At 40.6% G+C, this 24,792-nt stretch overlaps 2 protein-coding genes across 3 annotated transcripts; both read right to left on the bottom strand.

Moving 5' to 3' along the window:
* Positions 1 to 148: 148 nt before the first annotated feature.
* LOC103140044 (phospholipid phosphatase 3-like) lies at positions 149 to 15,863 on the bottom strand. Of its 2 annotated transcripts, none has more exons than XM_007554982.2 (6): positions 15,567 to 15,863; positions 7,322 to 7,479; positions 3,097 to 3,377; positions 2,938 to 2,995; positions 2,664 to 2,840; positions 149 to 1,439 (listed from the first exon to the last, which is right to left on the bottom strand). In XM_007554982.2, the coding sequence occupies exons 1-6, from the start codon at positions 15,685 to 15,687 to the stop codon at positions 1,311 to 1,313; spliced, it is 924 nt and encodes a 307-aa protein (XP_007555044.1). In that variant the 5' UTR covers positions 15,688 to 15,863; the 3' UTR covers positions 149 to 1,310. The 2 variants fall into 2 exon arrangements, with proteins under 2 accessions (XP_007555044.1, XP_007555043.1); XM_007554981.2 differs by lacking the exon at positions 7,322 to 7,479 and adding an exon at positions 9,181 to 9,338 and having other exon boundaries at positions 15,567 to 15,860.
* A 418-nt stretch (positions 15,864 to 16,281) lies between these two features.
* Positions 16,282 to 24,591, bottom strand: LOC103140043 (uncharacterized). Its single transcript, XM_007554980.2, has 18 exons — positions 24,392 to 24,591; positions 22,581 to 23,520; positions 22,296 to 22,487; positions 21,684 to 22,203; positions 21,486 to 21,598; positions 21,382 to 21,407; positions 20,860 to 20,900; positions 20,392 to 20,521; positions 20,149 to 20,308; positions 19,908 to 20,031; positions 19,788 to 19,792; positions 19,478 to 19,541; positions 19,332 to 19,366; positions 18,439 to 18,502; positions 17,213 to 17,293; positions 17,101 to 17,114; positions 16,779 to 16,812; positions 16,282 to 16,619 (listed from the first exon to the last, which is right to left on the bottom strand). Exons 1-18 carry the CDS (start codon positions 24,398 to 24,400, stop codon positions 16,550 to 16,552), a joined length of 2,622 nt encoding a protein of 873 aa, XP_007555042.1. The 5' UTR covers positions 24,401 to 24,591; the 3' UTR covers positions 16,282 to 16,549.
* Between the last annotated feature and the right edge of the window lie 201 nt (positions 24,592 to 24,792).

The following is a 24,792-nucleotide window of genomic DNA, read 5'->3' as shown; positions in this document are numbered from 1 at the left end:
GTTGTCATTTTTTGCTTAGTTTGCATTTTTGGTGGTTTGGCTTTTTTTCGGAGTTTTTGGAGTCCAGCCTGAATGAGCAGCTAGCATCCCTCCATTGCAAATACGGCTAACCTTAGCTTCTTAAAGTTTTGGTTCTTCTTTCGACTTGTTTTAAAACATTTTACTGATACTGAACATGGCTAGCTTTGAATAACATCCATATCGATGATTCACAAAGGCTAACAGCTCCATGCTAACCATGGTATTAGCCTTTGTTATGGTGCATTCACTGGTTGGAAAGGACTAGATTTTTGAGTTTCCAACTGGCCAGTCACTGGCCAGTGCATCTCTACTGGCAACACATTCATACATAGCTACGTAGCCATAAGTGTTTTAGAAAACCAAAGATAAGTCATGGGTTCATGTGATCAAATTGCATCATTCATTCTTGTCTCCATATACATTTATATGCTAAAACAGGTGCCTCTTCTCTGCCACACTTTTAGGCAATGAATACTGAAATATATGACCTAACATTAAAACACAAAGCCGTCTTAAAACACACACACACACACACACACTCTGACCCAACACGTGAACACCCGTCTGGCACATATATGTCATTTCATTAAACGGCTCAGTAGGGGCCCATCCATGCCAGCAGAACGAGGCCCACATCTAAAACCCACCCACATCGTCACTGTATTTTCCACATAACTGTAACGTCTGAGGGAACACTGAACTACACACAGAGTGAAGCTTTCCAAAAGCTTTTCAAAAAGGTCGTTCAAAGAGGTGACGAACAATACCAAAGGAAAATAGTGCTTTAAAAGTCACGCATGCAATGCTTGTAATAAACTAAAACAATATCCTTCCTGAAATAGAGGAATTTGTTTTTTTTTTTTATTATTCTGTCCAAATATGAGTCACACAGTGAGGAGCAGGGCTATGAGTGGAGCCCCAGTGCCAGAGAAACAAAATGCAGAAAAGCCGCACACAGCTTTGTTAGCAGCTGCCATTCGCAGGCTTATGCTTGATTTCCGGACTTTTGTTCAGAAAAACCCCCAAAAAGTTCTTCATAACAGAAGAGAAGGTCAAATACTCCTTGTGTAACATAAAAAAACCAAAAACCTCATCTCACCTCCCTACACATTCACATGTCTTGTGAGATTTTGGGAAAAACTTAAAAAAAAAAAAAAAAAATTTCTTCAGAAAGAAAAACTTTCTTTTAACCATTTTCTGTGGTTCACTTCTGCACTTTCCAGAGAGTCCATTTTATTCAGTAAGAAGAAGTGGCATTTCTTGCTTGCAGTCGGTTTTCAGCCTTGTTTCTACACCATGGAGAGAGGGTTGCCCTGCTCCTGGATGTCTGCTGGAGGAAGGCAATCTTTCTTCACCGGCATTTGGGTCACAGAGCACCATCTTCTTTTGGGCCGAAACAAATCGGACACAAAGAAAACCTGCCAGGCAGAAAGAGAGGGGATTCTTTAAAGGTTTGCAGTTGGCCAGAAAAAAAAAAAGACTTTCTACTCTTTGTCATGGTCTAAAAATATAAATATAACTTCCTGCCTATCCACAATTATTTATACTTAAAAATTATATAATGGCACTTTTAATGATTGTGGCTAGTTATTCACTCCTAATACCTTATCTGTAACCCTGTTCGGTTTACAATTTGATGTGGACGTCTTGGACAATTTAGAACACACACACATACACACACACAAAAACGTTGTTCATGATTTTTTAAATTGTTAAAATCTTTGCTAACTTTTGTACATCTACCAATAGACATACGATAAAAAAAGCTAACAAATATCCTCAGCATCGGTGATGTTTAAACTAGCACTTCAAACATGCAATACTCGCTGCAGTCCTCCTCCTAAACAGAAGGTGTCTCTGCTGAGAAAACAGTGTTACCACTCAGCACTTGGTCTCTGAAAAAGTACTACAGGAAGTCAATTCAGAAGTTCCAAATTTAGCTACGTACTTTTAACATCTTCATCCTTTTGAGCTCGTTTTTGAAGTCAAAAACAAAAGATGCGAGGCTTAAAGGATCGTTTTGTAACAGCACTCAAAGTCTTTAGCTAACTGTAGCTATGTCTTGATACGACTTTACTGTTTGTTGCTACCCTCTAAAGGTCCTAGAAAATAATTATAACAACTATGTTCGGTTATTTATAACATTTACATATACACATAACAAAAACGACACACAGTGCTGAAAAAAACCCACAGCTCGTGCAGAAATAAACAATATTTAAATTCCTGTCAATGGCACAAACACAAAGTGTAAACCAAAAAGTGTAGGCTGAAGCACAAGCTTATTATACCTTCACTTTTTTATACATAAAGCATCAGCAAAATCAAAGCAGCAAAGTCTTTCCTGTATATTTTTCTGAAACACGTCTCCAGGGAATTTCAGATAAGTCTGTAGACTTATAAAAGAAAACATAATCAAACCTTATTTTATTTAACAAATTGTTTTTATAAATTTTTAAAAAATTTAGGTCATAGTTTGTTTCTTTAATTTCTAACTACTTCTGTATGATGTTCTGAGTTCTACAAAAATAAAAAAAAAATCTTAAGGTTTGCAATGTAAGAAATATTTCATTAGATAAAAATGAAATATTTTATCTGCTGTTATAATTTGGATATCTTTATAGAAGAGTGTGACGACTTACGACGCAGACGGCCACCAGGGCGCCCTGAAAGAACCCAGCCAGGACGTCGGAGGGGTGGTGCTTGTGGTCGGACACCCGGGTCAGGCCAGTGTAAAAGGACATCATGATGAGGGTGAACTGAATTAACGGGCGCAGCAGGCGGGCTCCTTTCCAAGTTAAGCGAGACTGCAGGTAAAACTGTAGACCAAAGGAAGATTTTTTTATTTATTTATTTATTTTTATTATAGTTATTAAAGAACAGAACGAGTAAAAGGATGAACATCTGGAAACTCACCACCAGGTAGAGCATGGTGTACATGGAGAACGACGCGTGTCCAGAGAAGAATGACTTCCTGAGGAGAACGTTCATCAGTTAGCATCGTAGCGCTTAACAAATGTCCAAACCAACGGCATTTGCTTGTGGGTGACTGACCCATGGGTTAGCACACCATACCTAGCCTCTAGGACTTGGCTCTCTGGCCCTTGACACTTGTACTCCGTAATGTAGCCCATGGAGCAGTTGATGGTGGAGAAGTCAGGCTTGCACACATCGATGAAGCTTGGCCGCAGGCGGCCTATCGACACCTTGGCGATGTTGGTGAAGGACAGGCTGATGGCACAGCCAAAGGCAAACAACCCAATCTGTTTGTAGAAAGCAGCAAAGTAGGGGTTCCCGACAAACGACTTGGTTCCTTCGCTCATAAAGAAGATCCTGAAGCTTTCACCTATTATGATCTGAGAGGAGAGAGAGGAAGCGGATGTCGGTGAAATGGCCTTTTTGAAGTTATCGTGAGCTATTGAAGAACAATGGACATTTTGCTCTTTGCCGTTTTGCCTCTTCATTGTTTCATAGCTTTGGTGGTTTCCTATTAGACCAGGGGTGCCCAAGTCCAGTCCTCGAGAGCTACCATCCTGCAACTTTCAGCTGCATCCCTGGTTCAACACATCTGAATCAAATTAATGGCTCGTTATCAGACCTCTGTAGAGCTGATCCCGGTCTGTTGGAGTAAGGATACTTCTAAAACTTGCAGGATGGTAGCTCTCGAGGACTGGACTTGAGCACCCCTGTATTAGACTTTTTTTGGGGTTCAAAATGGAGAACATTTTAAACCAACTCTGCATTAACTCAGACCTGTCAGGTGGATATTTCATACCTGCTTTGGCAACAATTTAAAGTCATTTTGTATGATCTGCTCAAAGGGTACTGTAAAGAAATCTGGGCATATTGGTACTAATTTGTCGTATATCATCAGATTGAACCAGTCTAAACATTAATTAGAACTAAAACTAATCACTGACTGGTAACTGAGACAAGCCTTGGGGTTTGCTTGAGTATCAATTATCTATTTTAATTTGTCAGCACTTTATGTAGGTCTTTGATAGACTAGAACGAAGTACTGAGCTTTCTACACATTAGGGCTGCCAATATGCTGAATGTCTTTACTTTGTTATACTCTTCCTCTGAGCGAAAACAATGAAAAAACCCCCATTGAACATTGCAGGGAACAATCAAGGAGAGATGAATATTCATGACTCAAAACAGCTGTCCGAGCTCAAAAGTGCCTTCCCTGCCCCCTAACCTCATCTTCTTCTGTTGTCTTCAAGCTGTTTACAATTGAAGCTGTGGAGGAGTGAGAGACAGATGGGGGAGGGGGGAGGACAGAAGGTACAGAATGACAAGAAGGGAGGATGGAATGGCAAAGAAGATATGCTAATACAATTGAAGGAACAATAAATGTTGCAAGTAAGGGAGGAGAGGCAGAAAAGTGAGAAAAGGAATGAGGAGGAGAGTAGGGTTGGGGGGAGTCACTGCTGGTTCTAATCAAGGAAATGCTGAGCTAGGCGACGTGTCTGATTGGCGGCGGCCAGATTCCACCAGGCGCATGTTTGTTTTTCCCCCCGCACAGGCGGTCTTTCTGAAAATGCGGACGTCTGGCTGTTTTCACGTTAGCATCTCGAATTCATCGCGCATTCTTCCGAGGAGGGGATGGGGAGGGGTCAGTGAGCCTCGGTCTGGAAAACACTGGAGATTTAACAAGCAGATAAAAAAGAAAAAGTGTTGTTTCCACCACACAGGCCTTTAGAGCCAGATGCAGCTACCCCAGCTGGAGGAAAGACAACACATCTGGTTCCTCTTGTGCAGAAGGTTTTCACTGAGCGAACAGATGAATCGAGTTGCTTGGTAATGAACGCGCAGTACCTCGAGAAAGCCGTCATGCACCTTGAACTTCTTTCCACATTTGGTCACACTACAACCACGAAATTTGTTGGGTTTTATTGGGAGTTTACGTCTACTTGGGAGGAAATGGGAGTCCAATTGTGTCTAATTTAAATCAGTATAAATCCGGTCGTTCTGCAAAGGCCTAAAGAACACCAGCAGACAGGGATATGGTTGTGATGTTTAAAACAGAGCCAGGTTATAAAAGACAATATTTTAGTGGGTCTGAGGTAACTCTGGAGGAGTGGCAAAGATCCACAGAATATTCAGGGGACTCTGTTGACTGGACAACTGTTATTTGCCCACTTCCTGTACGGATGAGTGGCTTTCCTTCCAAAAGGAGACGGAAGCTGGTCAGAGTTGACGGAGAGATGGTTTGAGAGAGAAGCCCATTTGGTGTCTGCAACACGGCGACGATGTGAAAATCTTACCATAACGGAGGAAAAAGAAAAAGAAAAAGAAAAAGAAGCTGATTTGCTCTTTGGATAAAGTTTCAAAAGTGACAGCATATTATTTCTACTTTCACCCTGACAAAGGCCAGCATAAATTACATAAACTACAAAAAGGCCACGACCTCTCGGTTTCCCTCCAGCTCTCCGTCTCTGAGCAATGAAGCACTAAATAAGTTTGTTTTTTCTTCTGCTTCATAAAATACAAATGTTGGCCAGAGCTCTCTAGGTGGGGTGTTGGAGATGGATCCAAAAGTCATGTATTGCTGGGGGAAAATGAAATATATGGCCATTTTTGTTTTTCCTTGTTTGGGGCCCTCACCACAATTCCACCCCAGCAATTATGGTATTTAACCAAACAACCATTGCGTCAACCGTAATTACACAGCCTGCCGGCTCCTTCTCACCCCTGTGGCTTTAGGTCCGTGCAGTACTCTGCTCCTGGGGGGCGGTGGGAGGTGAAGGGCAGGGTACACAACACATGCACCCTCAGCCGTGAAGCAACGCGGTGTCGCTCGGCCGAGGTGAAAACTGGACATATTATGTGAGGTATAACATTTAACTTTTTAAACGGGCCTTATGTTTTGGGGCTGGGAGCTGCGGGAATCTGTTTGAACACAAACGACCCATCTGTGGTTGTGAATGTATTACTCTGTGGCTACCGAGGTGTTGGAGGGAGAGGGGGGCAGTAGAGTTTTGTAAGCACTAACTACACGCTTGGGCAGGCTCCGTCTACTCGGCGCGGTCGCTGCCGAGTTCTTACAAAAGTTGCTGGAGTTTAATTTCGGTTTCCATGTAGCGGCTGAGTCCTTTAGTATGAGTTGTTGTCTTTAGACGTGGGAAAAAAAAAATCGTCTTGTAATTTTCTTCTTTATTGCTGTATCTGTCAAAAGCAGCCTGGCGAGAGACGCTCAAACAAAACTGCACGAGTTCCAGCAGTAATGAGTTTAATTACCAGACTCTGGGCTGAAGATGCTCAGCTTTCTCTCAGTGGAGTCCTCCAAACTACTCCAAACTTCACTTTACTGTGAAAGTCCTAATCATTTTAGTCATCTTGCTTCCTCTAGGGAAAACTCAGGAGAGAGTGTTGTCGGTTCGTTCTCATCTGGAATGCTCTGGAGGCAGCGGCTCTGGCTGATGGCCCAGGTGTGGAGAAGAGTCACATCAGTCATCATTCAGGATCATCTTAGTTTGTTCCCTCGAAGCCCCGAAACGGGAGATAAAAGTTCCAAAACGTTGTTTGAAGTAAGCATGTTTATGCCTGTGTTAGTAGCAGCCCTCATGTAGAAGTGTTCAAAAAACTTGCATAAATGGTACTTTTCTTTTGTTTTAAAAAGTATTTGTTTGGAATAAACCCTAAATCGTTGGATTGTTTTAGCAAGTGCTTCTATCCATTTGCTGATTTTATGAAGATCAACATACGTGTCTTACTTTTTACGGCATGTTCTCTTGTCCTTCTCATTTTCAAGGATATCCAAGGGAAGCCTATTCCCATCATCTTTCTGTACTGGAGTAACAATACATCATTGATTACTCATTAAAATATCTTTGACACTATAAAACCTAAAGAGAAGGACAAAAATCAAATTGTTTTACAGTTTGTTAATTGGTGGCAATAATTGTGGAACCAGTAATCTGGTAAAATAAAAATACATTTGATGCTTTTAAATTTGTTGGAATATTTTATTTTCAATGTGATAAGAAATAGTTTTTACTACGTTCCTGAAAAAACTATGGATTGAGCTGCGGGTACGCTTTGAGGCAAACATGAGCAGCTGTAGCTGATTGGACGGTTTGCATATATGTTTAAATCATTTTTGTAGACAGAAAACATGAAATAGCATCTACTGCAAACAGGAATAATAATAATAATAATAATAATAATAATAATAATAATAATAAAAATTAGCATGAGAATTCACATGGCTCCCACAGGTGCTGCTAGTACTTGTGAGCGGCGCTGAAACCCGAGGAGTGAAGATGACATTAGTGATGAGAGTGAGGTGACTTACAGAGAGGATGCTGATTAGAATGCCTGTCGCGCTAAGCAGAGTGTCGCTAACGATCTCTCTGCTTTTGGCCGGGTACCTGATGGATTCATCGTCGCAGTAAAACCCTCTACGGTACGGCTGAAGAGCGGAGGTCTCAATGACCAAGAAAGGCAGGCCGGCTAGCGAGGAGAGGGCGAGTGAGTGGCACAGAGAGGGCGGAGAGGAGTTTGGGACGGGATGGAACGGGATGGGAATGGAGTGGAAGAGAAGGGAAGGGAAGCAAATGGGGGAGGACGAAAGAGGTGGATGGGTGGGTGGGTGAGAGAGAGAGAGAGAGATGGAGGCGCTAGGTTAATGACACACAAATCACAGAGGCAGTGGTGGCAAGCAGGGGATGACAAGAGAACAGCTGGAGCTGGCTCAGTTCGTTCTGTGGCTGTTATCTGTGACTAATAAAGTAATGACTGCTAATTGGCCAGTTGTTTACCGAAGGATCCGACTTGGGGTCGTGACTCAGCCTGTCAACTGAAGATCGAGGATGCTTTACCTTACAGCTGTTTTTGTTTGCCGTAAGGAATCATTCTGTTGAGCTGAATGTTTCTGAGAAACTCATTTTATAAGGGATATTTGAAAAATAAGCTGAAAATTTGAGCTTGTGGTTTTGTCTCAGGACTGAATTTGGAAGTCTGTTACTCTAATGATAATAAGCAGCAAGTTGTCCAAGTTGGGCTCAGAAATTGCCTCATAAAAGTAAAAAAAATAACCCCTAATGGTATTGATGAGTTTGAATCAGTGGGAATCCATCTGCTTAGTAAAAACATTTAGTAAAATCGCTTTAAGATGCACACATCCTTATTTAATTGTAGAAAATTAAATTGCATGAAGAAAATTCCATTATTGTAGGATCCAAAGTTGTGCAATTTAAGCTTGCCAGCTTGTTTTAGCTATTTGAGACCCTTATAACAAGAAGGGAAGTGGCTCTAGAGTTGAAAACTTAAGGAGTCAAATCATAAATACTTTACTGACTCAGCATTTTGAGTAGGCATTAAAAAAAAAGGATGGAAAGTGCTATTAAACATTTGTTTGCAAGGTCGGAATACCCAAGTGGCTAGCGGTTAGCTGCTAACGACACTAGTTGGTGTTAGCTTCTCTGGTTCAAAACCCTAGTTCTACACAAAATTCTTTAAAACACAATTTGAGATTTAAAAAAATGTTTCTTTGGAATTAGCCATATTCTAAAGAATTAGCTAAAATTTCTGTAGTAAATTAGCCAAATTCTAAAAAAGGAATTGTCTAATCATAACGGTCTCAAATACTACAACGTTGCACCTGAACTACAGTAGATTATTCTGCACTGATTAAACTCTTTAAAATACATTTTGTTAGCTGTCAAACCTTCACTCTGTTGGTAAAAATAAAAATACTTTGTCTCATTTCATAACCTTAATATGAGGATTTATCATTTCCCTCATTTTTTAACACATTCTCTTCTTGTAGGACTGTAATTTGAATGTCTTAGATCTAAAATATATTGGTAGGAAAAGCTAAAAAAAATGTATTATTTCAATTTGGGATAGTTCATATTTTTAGATATTTTTCTTTATGAATAAACAGCCGATTTTGTATGCGTTTGGTAAAATGAATGTACACCAGCGGCTGCCTGAAGGCCGGGATTTGAATCAAACAGTGGAAACTGGTGGACAAGTAATGTGCTGCATACATGATTTGCAGTCAATGGGACATAACCACCGCGTGTGACTCGGAGCCTGTGGAAGCCATCAAATGAGTGTGTAATGTGAAAAATCCAGCCACTGGCGAACTGAGCGCACTCCGACACAGGCTTCCCCTCATCCTCCTGCTTTTACCACACCAGGACTTACAGAGAACAAGGGAAGAGAGATGGCCGTAGCTGTGAGAACAGAAGTGGGCACCGAGCTGTTCTTATAGGGCAATGTGATGCTCTGGTCGTCACAGAAGAACCCCCTCTGGTAAGGCAGCCAGACAGAAGACTTTTCCAAAAGTATGCCGACAAGAACCACTGCATGGTTGGACAGATACATGAGTGGAAGGTGAGGCAGGTTTTTTTCAGAACACACACACACATATATATATATATATATATATATATATATATATATTTAAAAAAACGCTTAACTTGGGAGAGAAAATACAAACCGCTTTCAGGAGTTCCGAGGACAGCATCGTCATAAGTTTAACTGAACACCATTGCAATTAAAATAAGAAAATTCCACAGAATATTAAGATCAAAACTATTTATTTTGTCCTCTTATTCCATTCATTTCAATGAGAGCACAGTGAAAATGCTGAAGTACCAGTTTTCCCAAAACTCTGTGGAAGAAAGCAGTAGAAAAGATTTTTCTTCAAGCATAGTATTGGACAAATTGAAATTATGTAAAGTTTGTGATTAATAGAAACACACCAATTAAAAAAAATAAAAAATCCTGAGCTAGGATGAGGTGGATCGAAATCTATCCAACCTGAGTCATATATTCATCAGCCAGATGTTACTACTGGCAAAAACGAAGAAGAGGACAGGAAGTAGTAGGAGGATGATACTATTTTGGGGGTCAATTTCCAATGCTCATTTGTAAAACCACCACATACAATTTCCCCAAAATGTCACATACACAGCCATTCCTAAGTATAAGATACTAATGTTTCCTTTGACGGTTGATCAATGTAACCATTTACATTCGTCGCTGCCATGATTTATAAATGACTTATTGCATTAAAAATCTTTTAAATTCCTTATTTTATGGAAACACCATATTAGTAATTTTGTTTTTACATTAGCAGAATACAGAAACATTCAAAGTAATTACTAAAGGTAACCTGTTAATTCCACATTTTTGCTTAAATCCATGCATGGTTATGAATTAGTGAAACTGCGCAATTTTAACCCATGGCAGTTACCTTTCCAGTCTCTAACACCGAACTATGTCAAATGTTTGCCAAACCGGAAAAAACAAAAAAACAACAAAAAAAAAACACCTTGAGTGGCACTATATTTCCGGTCGCGGCTTTGAGGTAGACCTTAAAAGGGCCTTTTGAAGACGCCTTGTGGGTATTTGTGTCTGATCGATTTAGTGTCTTTCACCACTTGAAGTAGCGAAAAGATCTGTTCTTATCTGCTGACAACAAACAGACCGGATGTAACTTAGCCAAAGAGCCAATACGGACAGCTTATTTCCTCGATCTTAAGAGGCAGCGATGGAGGACTTTGATATCCCGGGGTAACTGAGGTACCCAGGAGAGGCCCTCAAATCTCAAGAAAGAATAGAGAAAATATGCTTCCACTCCACTTCAAAGTGACGCTGGGCTGTCAAGTCGGCTGTGATCTGCAGATATAAAGAAAAACAAGCAGACTGCTGGTGTTGGGGAGGGTGGTCGGGGCAATTTCTTAGACTGAATGTCAACACATGCTTGACTTGCTGAGCCCCTCAACCTAACATACCCAACCAATTACACACACACACACACATACACAGAACTGCTAGGTTGTGGTTTTCAAGGTCCAGCTGGGCTGAGTTCAGGTTACAGAGAGTTCTGGCGCTCTGGGAAATCCAGAATGCCACTTGGCCTTCCACGTTCAGCAGGGTTCACGTTATTAACTTTCAGCCACTCTTCAAACAAATACCTACGCCGGAGCGACATTCCGCTCTGAAGCTGTACCGGAGGAAAAAGAAAAAGAAATCGGGCGGGACATCTTAATGGGCCTGTAACTGTCAAAACATACCGCGTTTTACAGTGCGTTTACTCCTGAATGTCAAATCCCCCAACAGTTTGGTTCATCTGTCTCTGAAGGGAACAACACAGGAGGGTATCCAGACTGCTGATGTGACGGAGAAAAGACCTCTGCAACCCCTTTAAACCCATTCACTCAGACTCAGACTAACCACAAGCCAGGAGGCGTTCGGAGGGCAGAGATGCAAAGAGAAGAAAGGTCTGGCAAACGCATTGATGAATTCACGAGTCCGTGGCTTTTAAATGAACCTTAAAATGACCAAGCACAGTAGATGACTTCTTGGAAACAGGGTAAAAGGAGGAAGAATGACAAGAAACAGAAGGTCGCAGTCAGATCCCGGGTTACAGGCATTCGGCTGTTTTTGCTTCTCTCTCCTGACTCGGGTGCCATGACCCCTGGCATCCGCCTGACACTGCAGCATCAGCAATGAGTACGGCTTCCTGGGATTTTCCCCTCCTGCCCGCTTCAGTCGAGCCCACATGAAACATCAGAGGGCGGTGGTGAGAGCCGGTCGCGCCAACATCAACACCTGTCAGCAGGTGTGGGCAAGTTTTCCGGCACTAGCTCGATGTGAAAGACAACAGGAGCGAGAGAAAATGCTGAGAAGCTAGAATTAAAACAGCAAAGAAAAAGTTGAGTTCTTCACATCAGCATCGGTTGGTCTCTGACAAGTTTGGTTCATTCAACCAGGAGTCCTACTTAGTCATGGGTCAACAACCAGATCAATGTACAAATAATTACAAATTCAGCTGTGTAGAGAAATGTTTAATTTCAGAAAATGGATCATTTTCAAGGATGCGCCTATCTGACTTTTTGTGGCTTACACAGATTTCCAATTTGTCTTGAGCTCAGACCCGCCAATTCTGATTTTGACCGATTTGGACTACTACTTTGTAATGTTAGTGGTAGTTTTGACCCGAGTAAAAATAAATGAATTCATGAATCCAAACGATGGAAAATTTGGGGAGTTTTTTTTGTTTAGATGCACTTAATGAGTAGGGAATTAAAAGATGGCAACTCACTGTGATTTTTAAAGGTAACCATTTAAAATTACAATTGGAAAGTTAGCATCTGTTGAGCCCAACTAATTAACAAGTAAATATAAGCTTGTCTGAGTTGGGTTCCTCTATAACCCCCCATTCAGATTATCCTTTTGTTCATAGATCTACATGTTTTTGTTTTGATTTTGGCATCAACTAAAATGTCCTGATAAAATGTGAGGGTTTGAAGAAGACCAACCAATAATTTATACGCCACAGTATAGTCATTAACCCGGAGCCACTGTGACCTGAAAGCAATTCGTTTTTGCTTAAAGGACTGGATGCATTTAGGCAGCTGGGGGTGAGTATTGTGATGCAAAGTTCAGAGCTGCCTTATGCTGATGAATTCTACGATTAGTAAGCCACGCCCCTTTGGTTCTGCAACCGCAGCTTCATGCTATGAAAGTCCTCAAAGCCTGACATCTCAGAAATACTTTATCATACCCAGCTATAATTAATATTCTACATCTTAAGCACCAGCAGGTGTAACTGTTGGTTTTCTGCAAGTTAAATAAAAAAGAAAAACCAAGTTAATCATGTTAAACATTTCTATTTTTGTCTTCACGCATGTTTTCTCTTGGCCCAAACCTAGTCTCAACATAAAACAATCAAATGATGAGGGGTGTTGATGGGTTCTTCAGTGCCTCACCAGGTTCTTATGTCGTCTGTGGAAAATGCTCAACATGTGCTGGAGGCGTTCAGCGAAACACCAAGATGTGACTGTAAAAACAAACATTTTCCACTTGATTGCTTGCAGTCTGCGGTGGAGTGCGTGAACATGTCTGAGCCCTATGTGCGTGCGCGCACACACACACACAAATGTATACATACACACAATGATGTGGCTGTTTTTAAGCTTTCAGCTGTGCCTTCAAAAAACCAGTTGTACCACAGCTGAGTCTGAGGTAAAACTTCGCTCATGTTTCCACAGCGTTACAGGGAAACAAGACGAGCCAAACGAGCTTGATGGATAGAAATCATAAAGATAGAAAGGTCACCTGCTGGTGACATTTTTCCAACATACAAGTTGAACAAGTTTTGTTTGTTCAGGTGTACAATGAGAGACGTTTTAATCAGCTACATGGTGTGTTCCTCAAGTGACGTTTCTGAGTTGTCTGGTTAGAACCAGACTGTCTAGACAGAACCAGACTGTCTAGACAGGGAGTTTAAAAAATAAAAAATAAAAAATCCCTAAATGAGAAAAAAAAAATTAATTTGCAAACTAACCTTTCAAGATCTTTCTCAAATGACAAACTTCATAAATGTTTAATGGTATGAGTATCTTTGCTTGCATGTTTGGCTTATGAGCCATCCACTTGAACGTTTCCCACTTGTTTCCCAGTTAATCTTCCCAGAAGATTAACTGGGAAACACTATATCCACCTTCCGCAGTCTAATGTAAACAGAAACGTTTCCCGTCAGATCCGAGTCAGGATGACATTTTCCTGTCAGAAAACTCTTGTCTTTACTGATCTACAAAGAGGAGGGGAGCCGGAACACCGTAAAACAACCAAATAACGTCCTTGGAGGCAGGAGTAACTGCGCCGAGAGCAGACCAAGGAGATTGCTAGTTGTGGCCCACAGTTTCCTACTTGTGGTCAGACTCTTTAACCCGACATCTTTAGAAAGAAACACACTGCTGGTTTGTTGACAAGTTTTCTCTCTGTGATGTTTATGGAACAAATGATGGAGATTTACCCTCCATAGAGATGAAAACTAGCCTGACTCTAAACATAGCATATTTTTTTCATGAGAAAAAAATAAAAATATATATTTTTTTTTTTCTACAAGATTGTAAAACAGTCAGTGGATTTGCCATGAAGATGGAACAGCATTATTCTTAACATCTGGCTTGCAACTGTGGCTTCACACTGACATTTCAACACATTATGGACATGTGGTTACATCAAGCATCAATTAGTATGAAGAACGAGGTAAATCATTTTAATTTCTAAAATATTTCAGCATCAAAAACTAAATCTACCAGCAGCTGTTGTGAGATTTTTAACACCGACATTGGTCTGGTAAATAACCACTTAAGCCAGACGCACAGCGTAAAGTTCAGCAGATGTTCACATCTGAAGCATTCCTGTTGCTGTGAAGAATTTGAGCCATTCTGGGAAAAAAAAGGTAAAAAAAACAGAGGTTTGTATGGTTACAGGTGTGGGTGGAGAGGGAAGAAATGCTGGAACAGTTCATTAGTGGGTTTCCTCTAAGCCAGCCCATTTTCTGGGACCAAGGAGAAACAGAACACAAGAAACTCATGTAATATTTGGAAAAGATAAAAACAGATTATTTTGTGGGTTAAAATGGAGCTTCTGAGTCCGACTGGAGTTTGGTTTTAATTTGTAGCTGCTTCAAGACCCACAATTATGCACCAATCATAATCCTTATCGGAGTTCACAATTGGAACTTAAAATCAGCCATTGCAATATATTAAAGTAAAATACTTTAAAGTCAAACATGTGAAGGCTGAATCACATGCATTTCCCATTATACTATCACTTGTAAATGTGTTTTTAAAATAAAATTATCCAGGATGGTCAATAAAATCCCTGTTGTTGGAAAAGATTTAAAGTTTCTCACTTCTGAGGTTGAGAAAGGCAGAGAAATAAAACTCAGCTGAACAATTCTTGAACAATATTTGACTCCATTACCCAGTCTGTTATACGACTTGTCAAATAATGTGCGCTTAATTATGCGGGTTTGACTGGGGGATTAAGCTGTCATATTTCATTAGGGTCGAAAGACCAAAATGGGAACCAGAAGTGAAGTAAATTGAATAGAAACCCGCTGTCTTCATAAAATTAGATTGAATTGAAAGAGATTCTAGCTCTGTAACCACCTTAAGTTTGGTAACTGTAAACAGCTGCTAAGCAGGGCGGGGCAATAATAAATATGTGACGGTAGACATGTGATAAATATCAAAATAATATGCGTCAGATATATTCAGTAATTTCACTGAACTCCGAATTAGAACCGAACAGCTTTATGGGAATCTATCGGCCAGCTAAACGAGGTTGGCGGCGTCAAGTAACTGGGTCTTTGGTTACCTAGCAACAACCTGTTGAATAGCAGCAACGGTTTCAGGTATTGCCACCCTGCCTCATAACTTCTTAAACATATAAAATAATAATAAAACAAACACCTGGAGTGAAAGTAGAAAATGAGTACAACTGGAAAATAAAAAATTGTGGATAAAATCGGAAACGTCATGTCACCAGTTTGGCAGTATTAAAATAAAACGTTAATTACCGATATCGACTGACAAGAAGCACTTGTCTCGTGAGACATTTTTCAGCCATAATCACCCAATAAGTTTGCTTGAATCGACAGATTCAATAGTTGATTAAATCATAACACGTAGGGCTTTTAAACCTTCTTTATATCACACGGTCACATGACACTTTGTAATACCACACGTTGTGTATAAACGGTAGTATATGTGAGCTGTGCTTACCTATGAACAAGCAGAAGAGATCCACAGCGACCAGCAGCTTTCTCCGGCTGCGGTTGGGGCAGATATTGCTGCCCAGTGAACTCTTCGTGTCGGCTGCCATGATCTTCACACAACGTTGCATTTAAAACCCTTTATCTATTCGCCTCTATTCGAAAGGAGGAATTCGGTTGTTGCTTTTCAAAGAGCGTCTCAGTTGGGCTCGCGCGCTGGGTTCTCTCACTTTTCAGTACTTCCCCCCGCCCCCGGACTTTCTACGACTACAGTTCGGCGCTTTCTTCTGTTCTCACCATCCTTTCTTCTCTTCCTTTTGGCTGTTTCAAGTCTGACAGACCCCACTTAAACCACGCCCCTCTTTAACTCCCCCCCACCCTCCGCCCCGTCTTCCTCAATTAATGCCATATGGATATTTTCCTCCGCGCGGGTTTTCCACCCCCCTACACACCCGACTTGCTTAAGGATGCAGGAGTCAACACAGCAGCATCCAGAGGGGATTTCACAGAGCGCAGTCAGTCAAAAGATGGATTTCGCTTTCGTTTGTCCAGGTTTCAAAAAAAAAAAAAATGGAGGGCTCGGTATTTGTTTAGGCAGCGATGTTACAGTTTTCCCCCACGCTTTCGAATAAGTCTTGAATGGGAATTTTTTTTCCCTTCTTAAATCCCCCTGAGTTAAACAGTTTCAAAATGAGTCAGTTAAACGGGAAATGTAAGGAGTGCAATTGAGAAGAATCGAGGGATTTATTTTATGCAACATGGAAAAAAAATTCAGAACAATCTCATAACCACTGTCAGAACGTTAAGCAATCACAAATAACAGTTTATTTCTGCCCAAATCCAGTGCAATCATCAACTGTGTGCATCAGCATCAACTTTTTAGAGTGCATTTAAAGAAAATAAGAGTGCTCAAACCATTGTGAAATTATAATCCTAGTAAAGATAAAACAAATTGTTTTTCCCAATTAGTACACACTACGGCCTCCATCTTGATCAGAGGGTATCGGCATATGGAGGAGGAGGGGGAAGCAGCTCCATCTCTGAGAAGTCAATCTCCTGTTCGCTGTCACAATAAATTAAAAACAAAGAAAGATGCTTTAAGTACAGTTTGGGGGAGATTCTTTATGGGGAGAGAAAAACAAATCCTGAGTGCTTCACTACTATAAACAATGTTCAAAGAGATTCCAGTTTCTCCCTCTGATTAGACGGAACCAACACTTACGGATACGGAGGCTCCTCAACCGCGCACAAGAAACCTAGATAAAAACAAGAATGATACACAAGTCACATCAACTTTGAACTGCCGGTCTGTAAAACATGCAACACCCTCTCGTCTACAAGTCACGGGAGATAAAACCCTCCCCGCCGAGCTGTTTTCCATCACACGAAAAAAAAAAAGTCTCAAAGTTGTGTTTAGACTGCAGAGGCCCCAAGGTGATGTGTGTGTAGGTGCCCTTGTTTTAGCTTCACCATTATCAGTGAAAGGGAGAGGATAGCGGTGATGTCAACGGAGACAGAGAAACAATATTAAACTGTCAACTCACTTGACGTGTCAGCACTTTGAACGAGACAAACAGGATAAGTAAGAAGTTATTAGCAGAACGAGGCGGGGACAGTGGGAAGTGTTGGCAAAGATGCGTCAGCAGAAAACTGTACTTGGTAGGAGTCGCTCCTCCGTCGTCGTCTTTGCTGTGTTGGATCAAGAGGGCCAGCTTCTGCAGAGCCTCGTGTATGGTTCTGTAAAGCAGGGACATTTCTGAGTCACATTTTACTGACCGACAGGACAGTGGTGGTTCTTGCTGGAATGGGGCCCTGGGCAGGTTCCTTCTTCCTCCCCCACAACCAATTAAAATTGAAGTAATTATGTGAGTTTTTTTTTTCCAGCAGAAAGTAGGCTAACTAATCCCTCACTACTCGCTAATAAAAACAGGAAACTCACTTCACTGTAAACTTGTTCAAGGCACACCAGACAAATAAGATACAGATATTTTCTTTTACTTCTTGGGTGTCCTGCCTCCCATTCTAATGCCACCCTGGGCAACTCCCCAGACAGCCCATTTCAAGAACTGCCACTGCTACAGGAGTAGGAGAGATATTTGCACTAGATACAGCTATGATTGAAACAATTAATTGGCTTAATCAAGATGAATACATTATTTAAAATAATTGTCAACTAATTTAGTGATTGATTAATCATTAACTCAAGACTCAAAACAGGCCATTTGCTGAAATAAGATACTCAGAGCAGTAAATAAGCCACAACTATCACGATGTTGGAGGCATTTTCATAGATGCAGATGCATCCTCTGCTACAAATGATCAAGCATTCACTAAAGGCCAATATTGTGTTCATTATCTTATTTGAAAAGAAACTAAATTACTCGTTTGCATCTCTTAATGTATTTCTAATATTGTATAGAAATAACTAAGGGGTTAAATGAAAAAACTGCAGAATATGCCCATTTTTTAAAATCTGATTAATGGTCAAAATAATTGATCACTAAAATAATCAACAGCTGCAGCCCGAGATACAATCAAATGTAGTAATCCTTAGGACTAATTTTATTCAGCAGGTGCAAATTTCTTTGTTCAAACTATTCAAATTACACAGAGTCGAAACATTGAGTTAATCTTTCTATTAGAAGACTTCTGTAACTCACCCTGACATACTGGACCAAATTCATGAATTTTTTGCTAATTGTTTTTCTTGATCTTACTTCACAATTACTTCTTAGTCTATGACATTAAAACAAACTCAAGTGTTGCCTATGAACACTTTTCAAGGCATTGCATTAGCTCATCACCACTAACCCACAACTGTTAACTCTTAAGTTGGCATAAAACCGTTTTCGCTGCTGTGACTGCGTGTGTTTGGGACTTACTGTGTGTGTTGGTCTTCCAGGTTGCCATCACTGAGTGTACACTGGGCATCCACATCAACGCAAGCTGACAAAGTGAGCACATGAAGGACAGAGGTATGAAGAGGAGCTGAGAGGAGTTAGCTTAGCAGTACATAAACAACAGCAGTGGCAGACACTCAGTGTGGTGAAACGGCACATTAAAAGGCATGTCAAGCTGTGTTTCCATCGACCATAAAAATGTAAGATTGGAATTAAGAAGAGAAATTTTCTTAATGAAAACATGGCAATTTTGAACAAACTCCCCTTTTTGGATAAAAACATTTTTGCGCTAGGATGAGGTGGTTTTCTGGCCGTATTGAAGTTAGTGCATTTCACAAAACAACAATAGAAACACTTCCATCCATCCATCCATTTTTTTTTTTACACCCTTGTCTCTTAGTGGGGTCGGGAGGGGTGCTGGTGCCCATCTCCAGCTAACGTTCCGGGCGAGAGGCGGGCTACACCTTGGAAACACTTTTCTGCATCATATGAGTCACATGATCAACAACCAGATGTTACTACTAGAAGGAAAGAAAGCAGGAAGTTGTAGGAGGATGAGGGAGCAGCATGTTTTTTTTAAGGACTTATGTGAACAAACGTATTCAAGAGTGATTTTTAATTGCGTTTCTTATTTAACAGAAAACAGAAATTGCAAAAATGTGTTTTTTTGACATTAACGGAATATCAACAAAGTTTTGCGCATTGTGATGGAAATGCAGCTAGTGCGGTAAAACAGCGCAGTAAAAGGCGTGTCACAGTCTGCTATCCAGCCACACGCAACACCAACCAAACAGAGACGGCACTCTTCCCTTTAAAGTGACACGCTGGAGTTTTGGTTGGGTTTTTCCCAGCACTTACATACTTCATATACTTACACATTTCTGGTTCTGAAACAGTCTGCTGACCAAAGCTGCGGCACAAAAACAGAGAGAGAGGAATGAACAATAAAATGCTTTCAAACTGCTAGAATATTGCATCATCAGGCCACTTTGAGCCCTGACGAGGACAATGATCGTCATACTGGCTTTCATAGGACGGTGAAAGAGTTTCATCCTCACAGGCCCATTCGTCGCTGTCATCTGTGACTGTGGAAAAACAAACTGCTGTGATTAAGGCCAGCATGCATGCTGATGAGAGACGTTCAGCAGCCTCACCCCCAGTAAAAGAAAATAAAATAAAATAACACAGCTTTGAAGCAGATGGTGAACATGGCGACTGACGTGGTGTTTCATCAATCAACGAGCGCAAACATTTTCTGTACTGTTCAGCGCATTCTGACACAATGAGTGATTGAAATGTAAGCAACAGGCCGGAGGGCTGTGGATACTTACAGGATCTGGAAAAAGACAGGAGGGAAAGAGGGGAGAAATGTGTCAGGATTTATCATTGCAGGCGTGGAGTTTTGATCTTATGAATTAAAATAAAGAAATCCACTTGTCTTTTTCAAGTACCGGCTCCCAATGCTGATGGTGTCCGGCTCCACGCAGGCTCCACGTCCAGCTGCTTGAGCCTTTTTGCCGAGTTCCAGCATGTCCTTGATGTTTAGCTCGACATTCATCACAGAGATGTAACCGTCTACGACAGACAGGACAACAGGACAACAGAGACTGAGAACAATGGAAGTCAAACTAGAAAAAAAAGAAAGAAACGACCCGAAAAAAAATCTTAGTTATTTGTTCTAATTGAACCTACACTTGTGGTTGGCGTCCCTGGCCAGCCATTTGCCTTTGGGGCAGTTGGTGGTTCGGATGATGCTGACCGTGTCGCCGTTCCTCACAGGCAGGTCGTTCTTGCGGACCTTGCTGGCCACCATGACCTTCGCGTGGTACATCGGCTCTTCCTCCCCGGTCACCTACGGAGTCAGCACAGGAGGTCAATCGCTGATTTTCAAACAAGTAAGACAAAGTTGTCCATTGTCTGAATTACATTGCTTACTTTGAACTTTTTTTTCATTTCATTTTCCTTCTTCTCCCTCTCTTTCTGCTCTTTTCTCTCCTTTTCAAGTCGCTGCTTCTCTCTCTTCTTCTGTTCTTTGTGGTCAGCGGTGTAGGGGCTTGTGCACTGCCTAAAGACAGATTAGACCGTTCAACTTACTACAAACAAAATGTAGAGGGTAAGAGACATACAATGCAAAAACAAAATATCTGAAGTATTTTTGGTCCAGTTTCTGGTCCAAGTAAATTAGTACACTTGAAATAGAACAAAACTACCTTACAAATCACTTTCCAGGAAGAAAAATGAACATGTTTTAAGTTGATAATTTCTTAATATAGATGAAAAAAATAATTGTTCCACTGGCAGAATTTTTCACTGAAAACAAGACATCTTTCCAAAGTTATATGTAAAATGTCAAAGATACAAAAAGGAAGCAAATGGACTATGTTTATGTTTGGGAACGCATACCATGGATGCCGTGGTCGCTTGTGAAGACAAGCCTCCCCCTTCTAGAAATAAGCACATGGTTTAGCACACATGAAACCTTTTCACGTGTTCAATGAATTTCATACAACAGAACAGCACAAATAAAAGTAATGAAAAAAATTATCCAAATAAAAATCTGACAAGTTGTGCCTGCAAATGCATTTATACTCTTTTAATCAGACACTAATGTTTGCCTATTTTCTTCTTTCCTCTCCTTTGACAAGGTCATTTGTGTCCGATGTGACCATCTGCTGTCATCACATAAGCATGAAAAATGCAAGTTCATTACAATTGGAATATATCAATAAACAATTATTGGACTCTCAATACTCCTTTGGGATTTGAATATTGTACATTTTTGCAATATATTTACAGTTTAGGGTAATTTTGGGAGAAAACCCATTACTCTGCAAAAGCATTCAAACAGATGATGATATTTATTCAACTGCATTTGTACAAAGAAATATTTTACCCTGTACTTAATAAAATATTAAACGCACTTACCCTTAACTTGCTGTCTGCATATGGATCTGGAAGAAATAAGAATGTTAAATTAAGATTAACATTTGAAAGGTTCTCATTTAAACGAGAAAAATATCAAATTGTACTTTTTAATCTGTTTTTTTGCTTGGTTAACATCTGGCTTGACAGGTGTTTGTTGATCTCAACATCTTCATAAACATTATCGCAGGTTTCGTAGCAGCAGCTCTGATGATGTTCTCTAGAAAACAGAAACAATCCAGATTCAGGAGTAGAAATCTAACAGCTGAATAGACACATTAGCTGACTGTTGTCATCAAACCCACCCTGGTTGCGTTTGAGTCTTCTGGTTCGACATTGGCTGGCCCAAAAACTCAGTTTCCTCTGGGGCCGACAGTTTCTCAGTAGCCCCCACATCAGTATCATCAGAGCGAGAATTGAGAAAAGCATCTACAGCTGTGTCTCCATAGTAGGACCGCCGCTCTGATAGCGGCAGCTCTGGGAACTCAAACAGGTTTATTGGTTCGGGAAAGCTTGCTGGATCGAGGGGTATTATGTGCGAGGTGCCAAGGTTTAGATCTTGGACTACATGGATCCTATTTGACTCTGCAGGTTCACAAACTGCCAAAGCAGAATCTGAACCCCTGTAATCGTTGGCCTCCAATACGGCTGGTGTTGCAGGATCACCAACAACTATGTCTAAAGCTTCCATTTCTAATGTGGCAATGTCAACAGGTTCAGCCTCTGCTGCTTCCAACTCTGAAGTCTCAAAGTCTGGAAAATCTGGAGCATCAAGGACAGAGACCGCCTCCTTTTTGGGTGTTTTGCACCAACCAGGTAATGTTTCTATAAAAAGGAAACCAAAAGGAATGTTAGTGGAAAGACAACTCCTTTAATCTCTACTGAATATTGAGGCAAAGCTGCTGTTTTACCTTTACCTTTAGCTAGGACTGCATGGTAAGAGCTAAGATCAACTGTTGAAGGTCTAGGGGGCTTTACTGGAGCTGGTCCAAGAGCCCATAGCTCAGGCAGCAGCTTCTTTAATGGACTCTGGGGTGAATAAGGTTCACTAGTTCTCACTGGTAGTTGGCTTGCTTTCTCCAACATAAGGTGCTTATCAAAAGCTGGCTCTTTGGTAGAAAAAAAAGGAAACAATTGTTATCCAAATTAGTAAATCTATTAAAAATTACTAGAAAAGGTTATATTTGATGTAGGCAACCTACTGCATGCAGAGTTGTTGGTTTTGCAGAAAGGCCGAGCAGAAATACAGGCCAAGTGTGGAAGGCTTGAGGGTAGAGGTACGAGGACACCTGAAACAAGGCGGTCAGGGTTCTTTGGAGACAAAGGGAAGGTCTTCTCTGGGTAGCTGTAGACAGGTGAACGCAAACCTTTGGATTTAGGTGGAATTGCAATCTGTCGACGTGATAGTTTCTTCTTGGCCTTCTCCAAGGTGCTCAGAATCCTGTTGTCAGAGTCTGGACATGTTTCTGGTGAAGGAGGAGAGACTACAAATTCAGGACTGGAGACGGCGTACTCGGAGGTCGACTGGTCACTCTGAAGGGAAGGTCGTTCCTCTGTGCCTTGCTTGTCCATTGAAGAGAAATCACTGGGAGCGTTACCAGGCCTGTTGGGTAAATCACCGTATGTGAGCTCCTCGCCATTATCAGCGAAGTTTTTTGATGCTTTGACTGATTTGAAAGGAAGCAACAATCCCTTCTTCTTTATCTTAGTATGTGAGAAGACTTCTTTTCTGGTTTCTGCCTCCAGTTTTTGCTCCTTTCCAGTTGGTGCATCTACCTTATGGTCTTTCACAGGGGGCATAGGGAGCACCAAAGGCATGTACCAGTCTTTGAGGGGATGTTTTGCTGAGCCATCTCCATTTGCAAACTGAGATGAGGGAGAGGTCTGCTTGGAGTGAGGGGGAAAGGAAATCGGGTGCTTGCTTTCAGATGACCGAAGCCCATCTCTGAAGACGACACAGGGAATTTCAGGGGTGTGGTTTTCCACAGCTGTGGCAATACCACTGACCACCGAGCTGCAGTGTCCTAGAAAAGGTTGAAGGAGCTTGGGTTTTTCAGCAACAGCTGGTCGACTGTTTGAATGAGCCAGGAGACCCGCCTCCTGAAATTTAGCTCTCAGAGCTTTGAAGTTAATTGATCCTTCCTAAAAACAAACAATAATAAAATAATTTAACAAATTTACAAAGAATATTTAAAAAAGAAGACAATTATTTTGAATTTACTTCAGTTTGGTTCATTCTTTAATGAATAAACCATTAGCCATCCAGGTTATTAGCTTACTATCAAAAGGTCTTTTAAAATGTGAACGCATTTGTCTCTGCCAAAAATCAGTTTCCCAATAGCCGATTTAAAATTACAACAGTTATATTTTCCACAGAAATAGTATTCTGTTAAAAGTGTTTCAGCTGGAAATATTCACATAAAACAATAATCATGTTTTAGCAGTTTAACCCCGAGAATACTAGTATTTTTCAATTTTTTGTATTGGAAAAAAAATACATAGATGTCAATGTCTGACAGAAACGTTGATTGACATTCATTATAATTACTTTCTGCCATATTAAAATAAAATAAAATAAAAATGAATTAAATCAGACAGATTCAGTTAGTTTTTTAAAATCAGCTGTAAACATTTTTAATACTTCAAGTCAATATTTTTATTATTAAGCCTTAAAATGCATTCCTACTTTTTAAATTTTCCCTTATTAAAAGAAAAATCTTACATTTAAAGCAAAACGCAAAAACAAAAGTCAGCATCTTAAAAGGCGGTTTAAAACGGGGCCTTCAGCAACTGTGCCGTAAATACCGTATATAATTACACAATGATTATTTGAACCTTTTGAAGAGCCGAATTTTTACAAAGCTACATTATTTTATAATATTGAAAAAAAATCTATAAAAGACGTCACACATACATCAATAAAAAGACAAGTGTACGCATCTAGAGGACGCTGTATTTTCCATTTTACAGGGCGGAAACAGTTTAACATTTTTCTGACAGCTTTCGGTTTTACCTCCTCCATTGTCGCAAGTTTTATTCATCACCGTCCTGCTTTGGAAAGCCTTTGAAAACTCCTCGTAACATCAACGCAGCAAACAGCTTCAAGGCGTTAAAACAAACCACTTCAAACAACCGCCGCCGACACACCTGCGTAGAGCGCGTGCTTTCCGTGCGTCACCGAATGAGCCAATCAGAAGCCATGTCATAACCAAAAGCGTCTTCTTCTTTTGTTTTGTTGGCAGTTAGCAAAAACGCCAACCGAAAGCATCTGTTTGTTAGTTTTTTGTTTTTTTTTAATCGGCGTTCACTTAAATGGCAATGAATATAAGTTTCCAGACAACATAAGTGAATATAAAACGTAAAAAGATATTTACTCTGCGTACACCTTGAGAGGTGAAAAACAACAACAACAAA

This window comes from Poecilia formosa, unplaced genomic scaffold, assembly GCF_000485575.1.
Source record: "Poecilia formosa unplaced genomic scaffold, Poecilia_formosa-5.1.2 Scaffold67, whole genome shotgun sequence".
Lineage (NCBI taxonomy): Eukaryota > Metazoa > Chordata > Actinopteri > Cyprinodontiformes > Poeciliidae > Poecilia > Poecilia formosa.
Note: the sequence above shows the minus strand (reverse complement) of the source record. Positions and strands in the feature narration are given on the sequence as shown.

Coding starts and splice junctions, on each gene's coding strand:
- LOC103140043 (XM_007554980.2), bottom strand. Junction 22,204..22,295: donor CCATGCAGTCCTAGCTAAAG/GTAAAGGTAAAA, acceptor TCCTTTTTATAG/AAACATTACCTGGTTGGTGC. Junction 20,309..20,391: donor AAATGAAAAAAAAGTTCAAA/GTAAGCAATGTA, acceptor CTGACTCCGTAG/GTGACCGGGGAGGAAGAGCC.
- LOC103140044 (XM_007554982.2), bottom strand. CDS start 15,687: ATGCAACGTTGTGTGAAGATCATGGCAGCCGACACGAAGAGTTCACTG. Junction 7,480..15,566: donor TCTCTTCTGCTTGTTCATAG/GTAAGCACAGCT, acceptor TCTCCTCGCTAG/CCGGCCTGCCTTTCTTGGTC. Junction 2,996..3,096: donor AGCCAAGTCCTAGAGGCTAG/GTATGGTGTGCT, acceptor CGTTCTCCTCAG/GAAGTCATTCTTCTCTGGAC.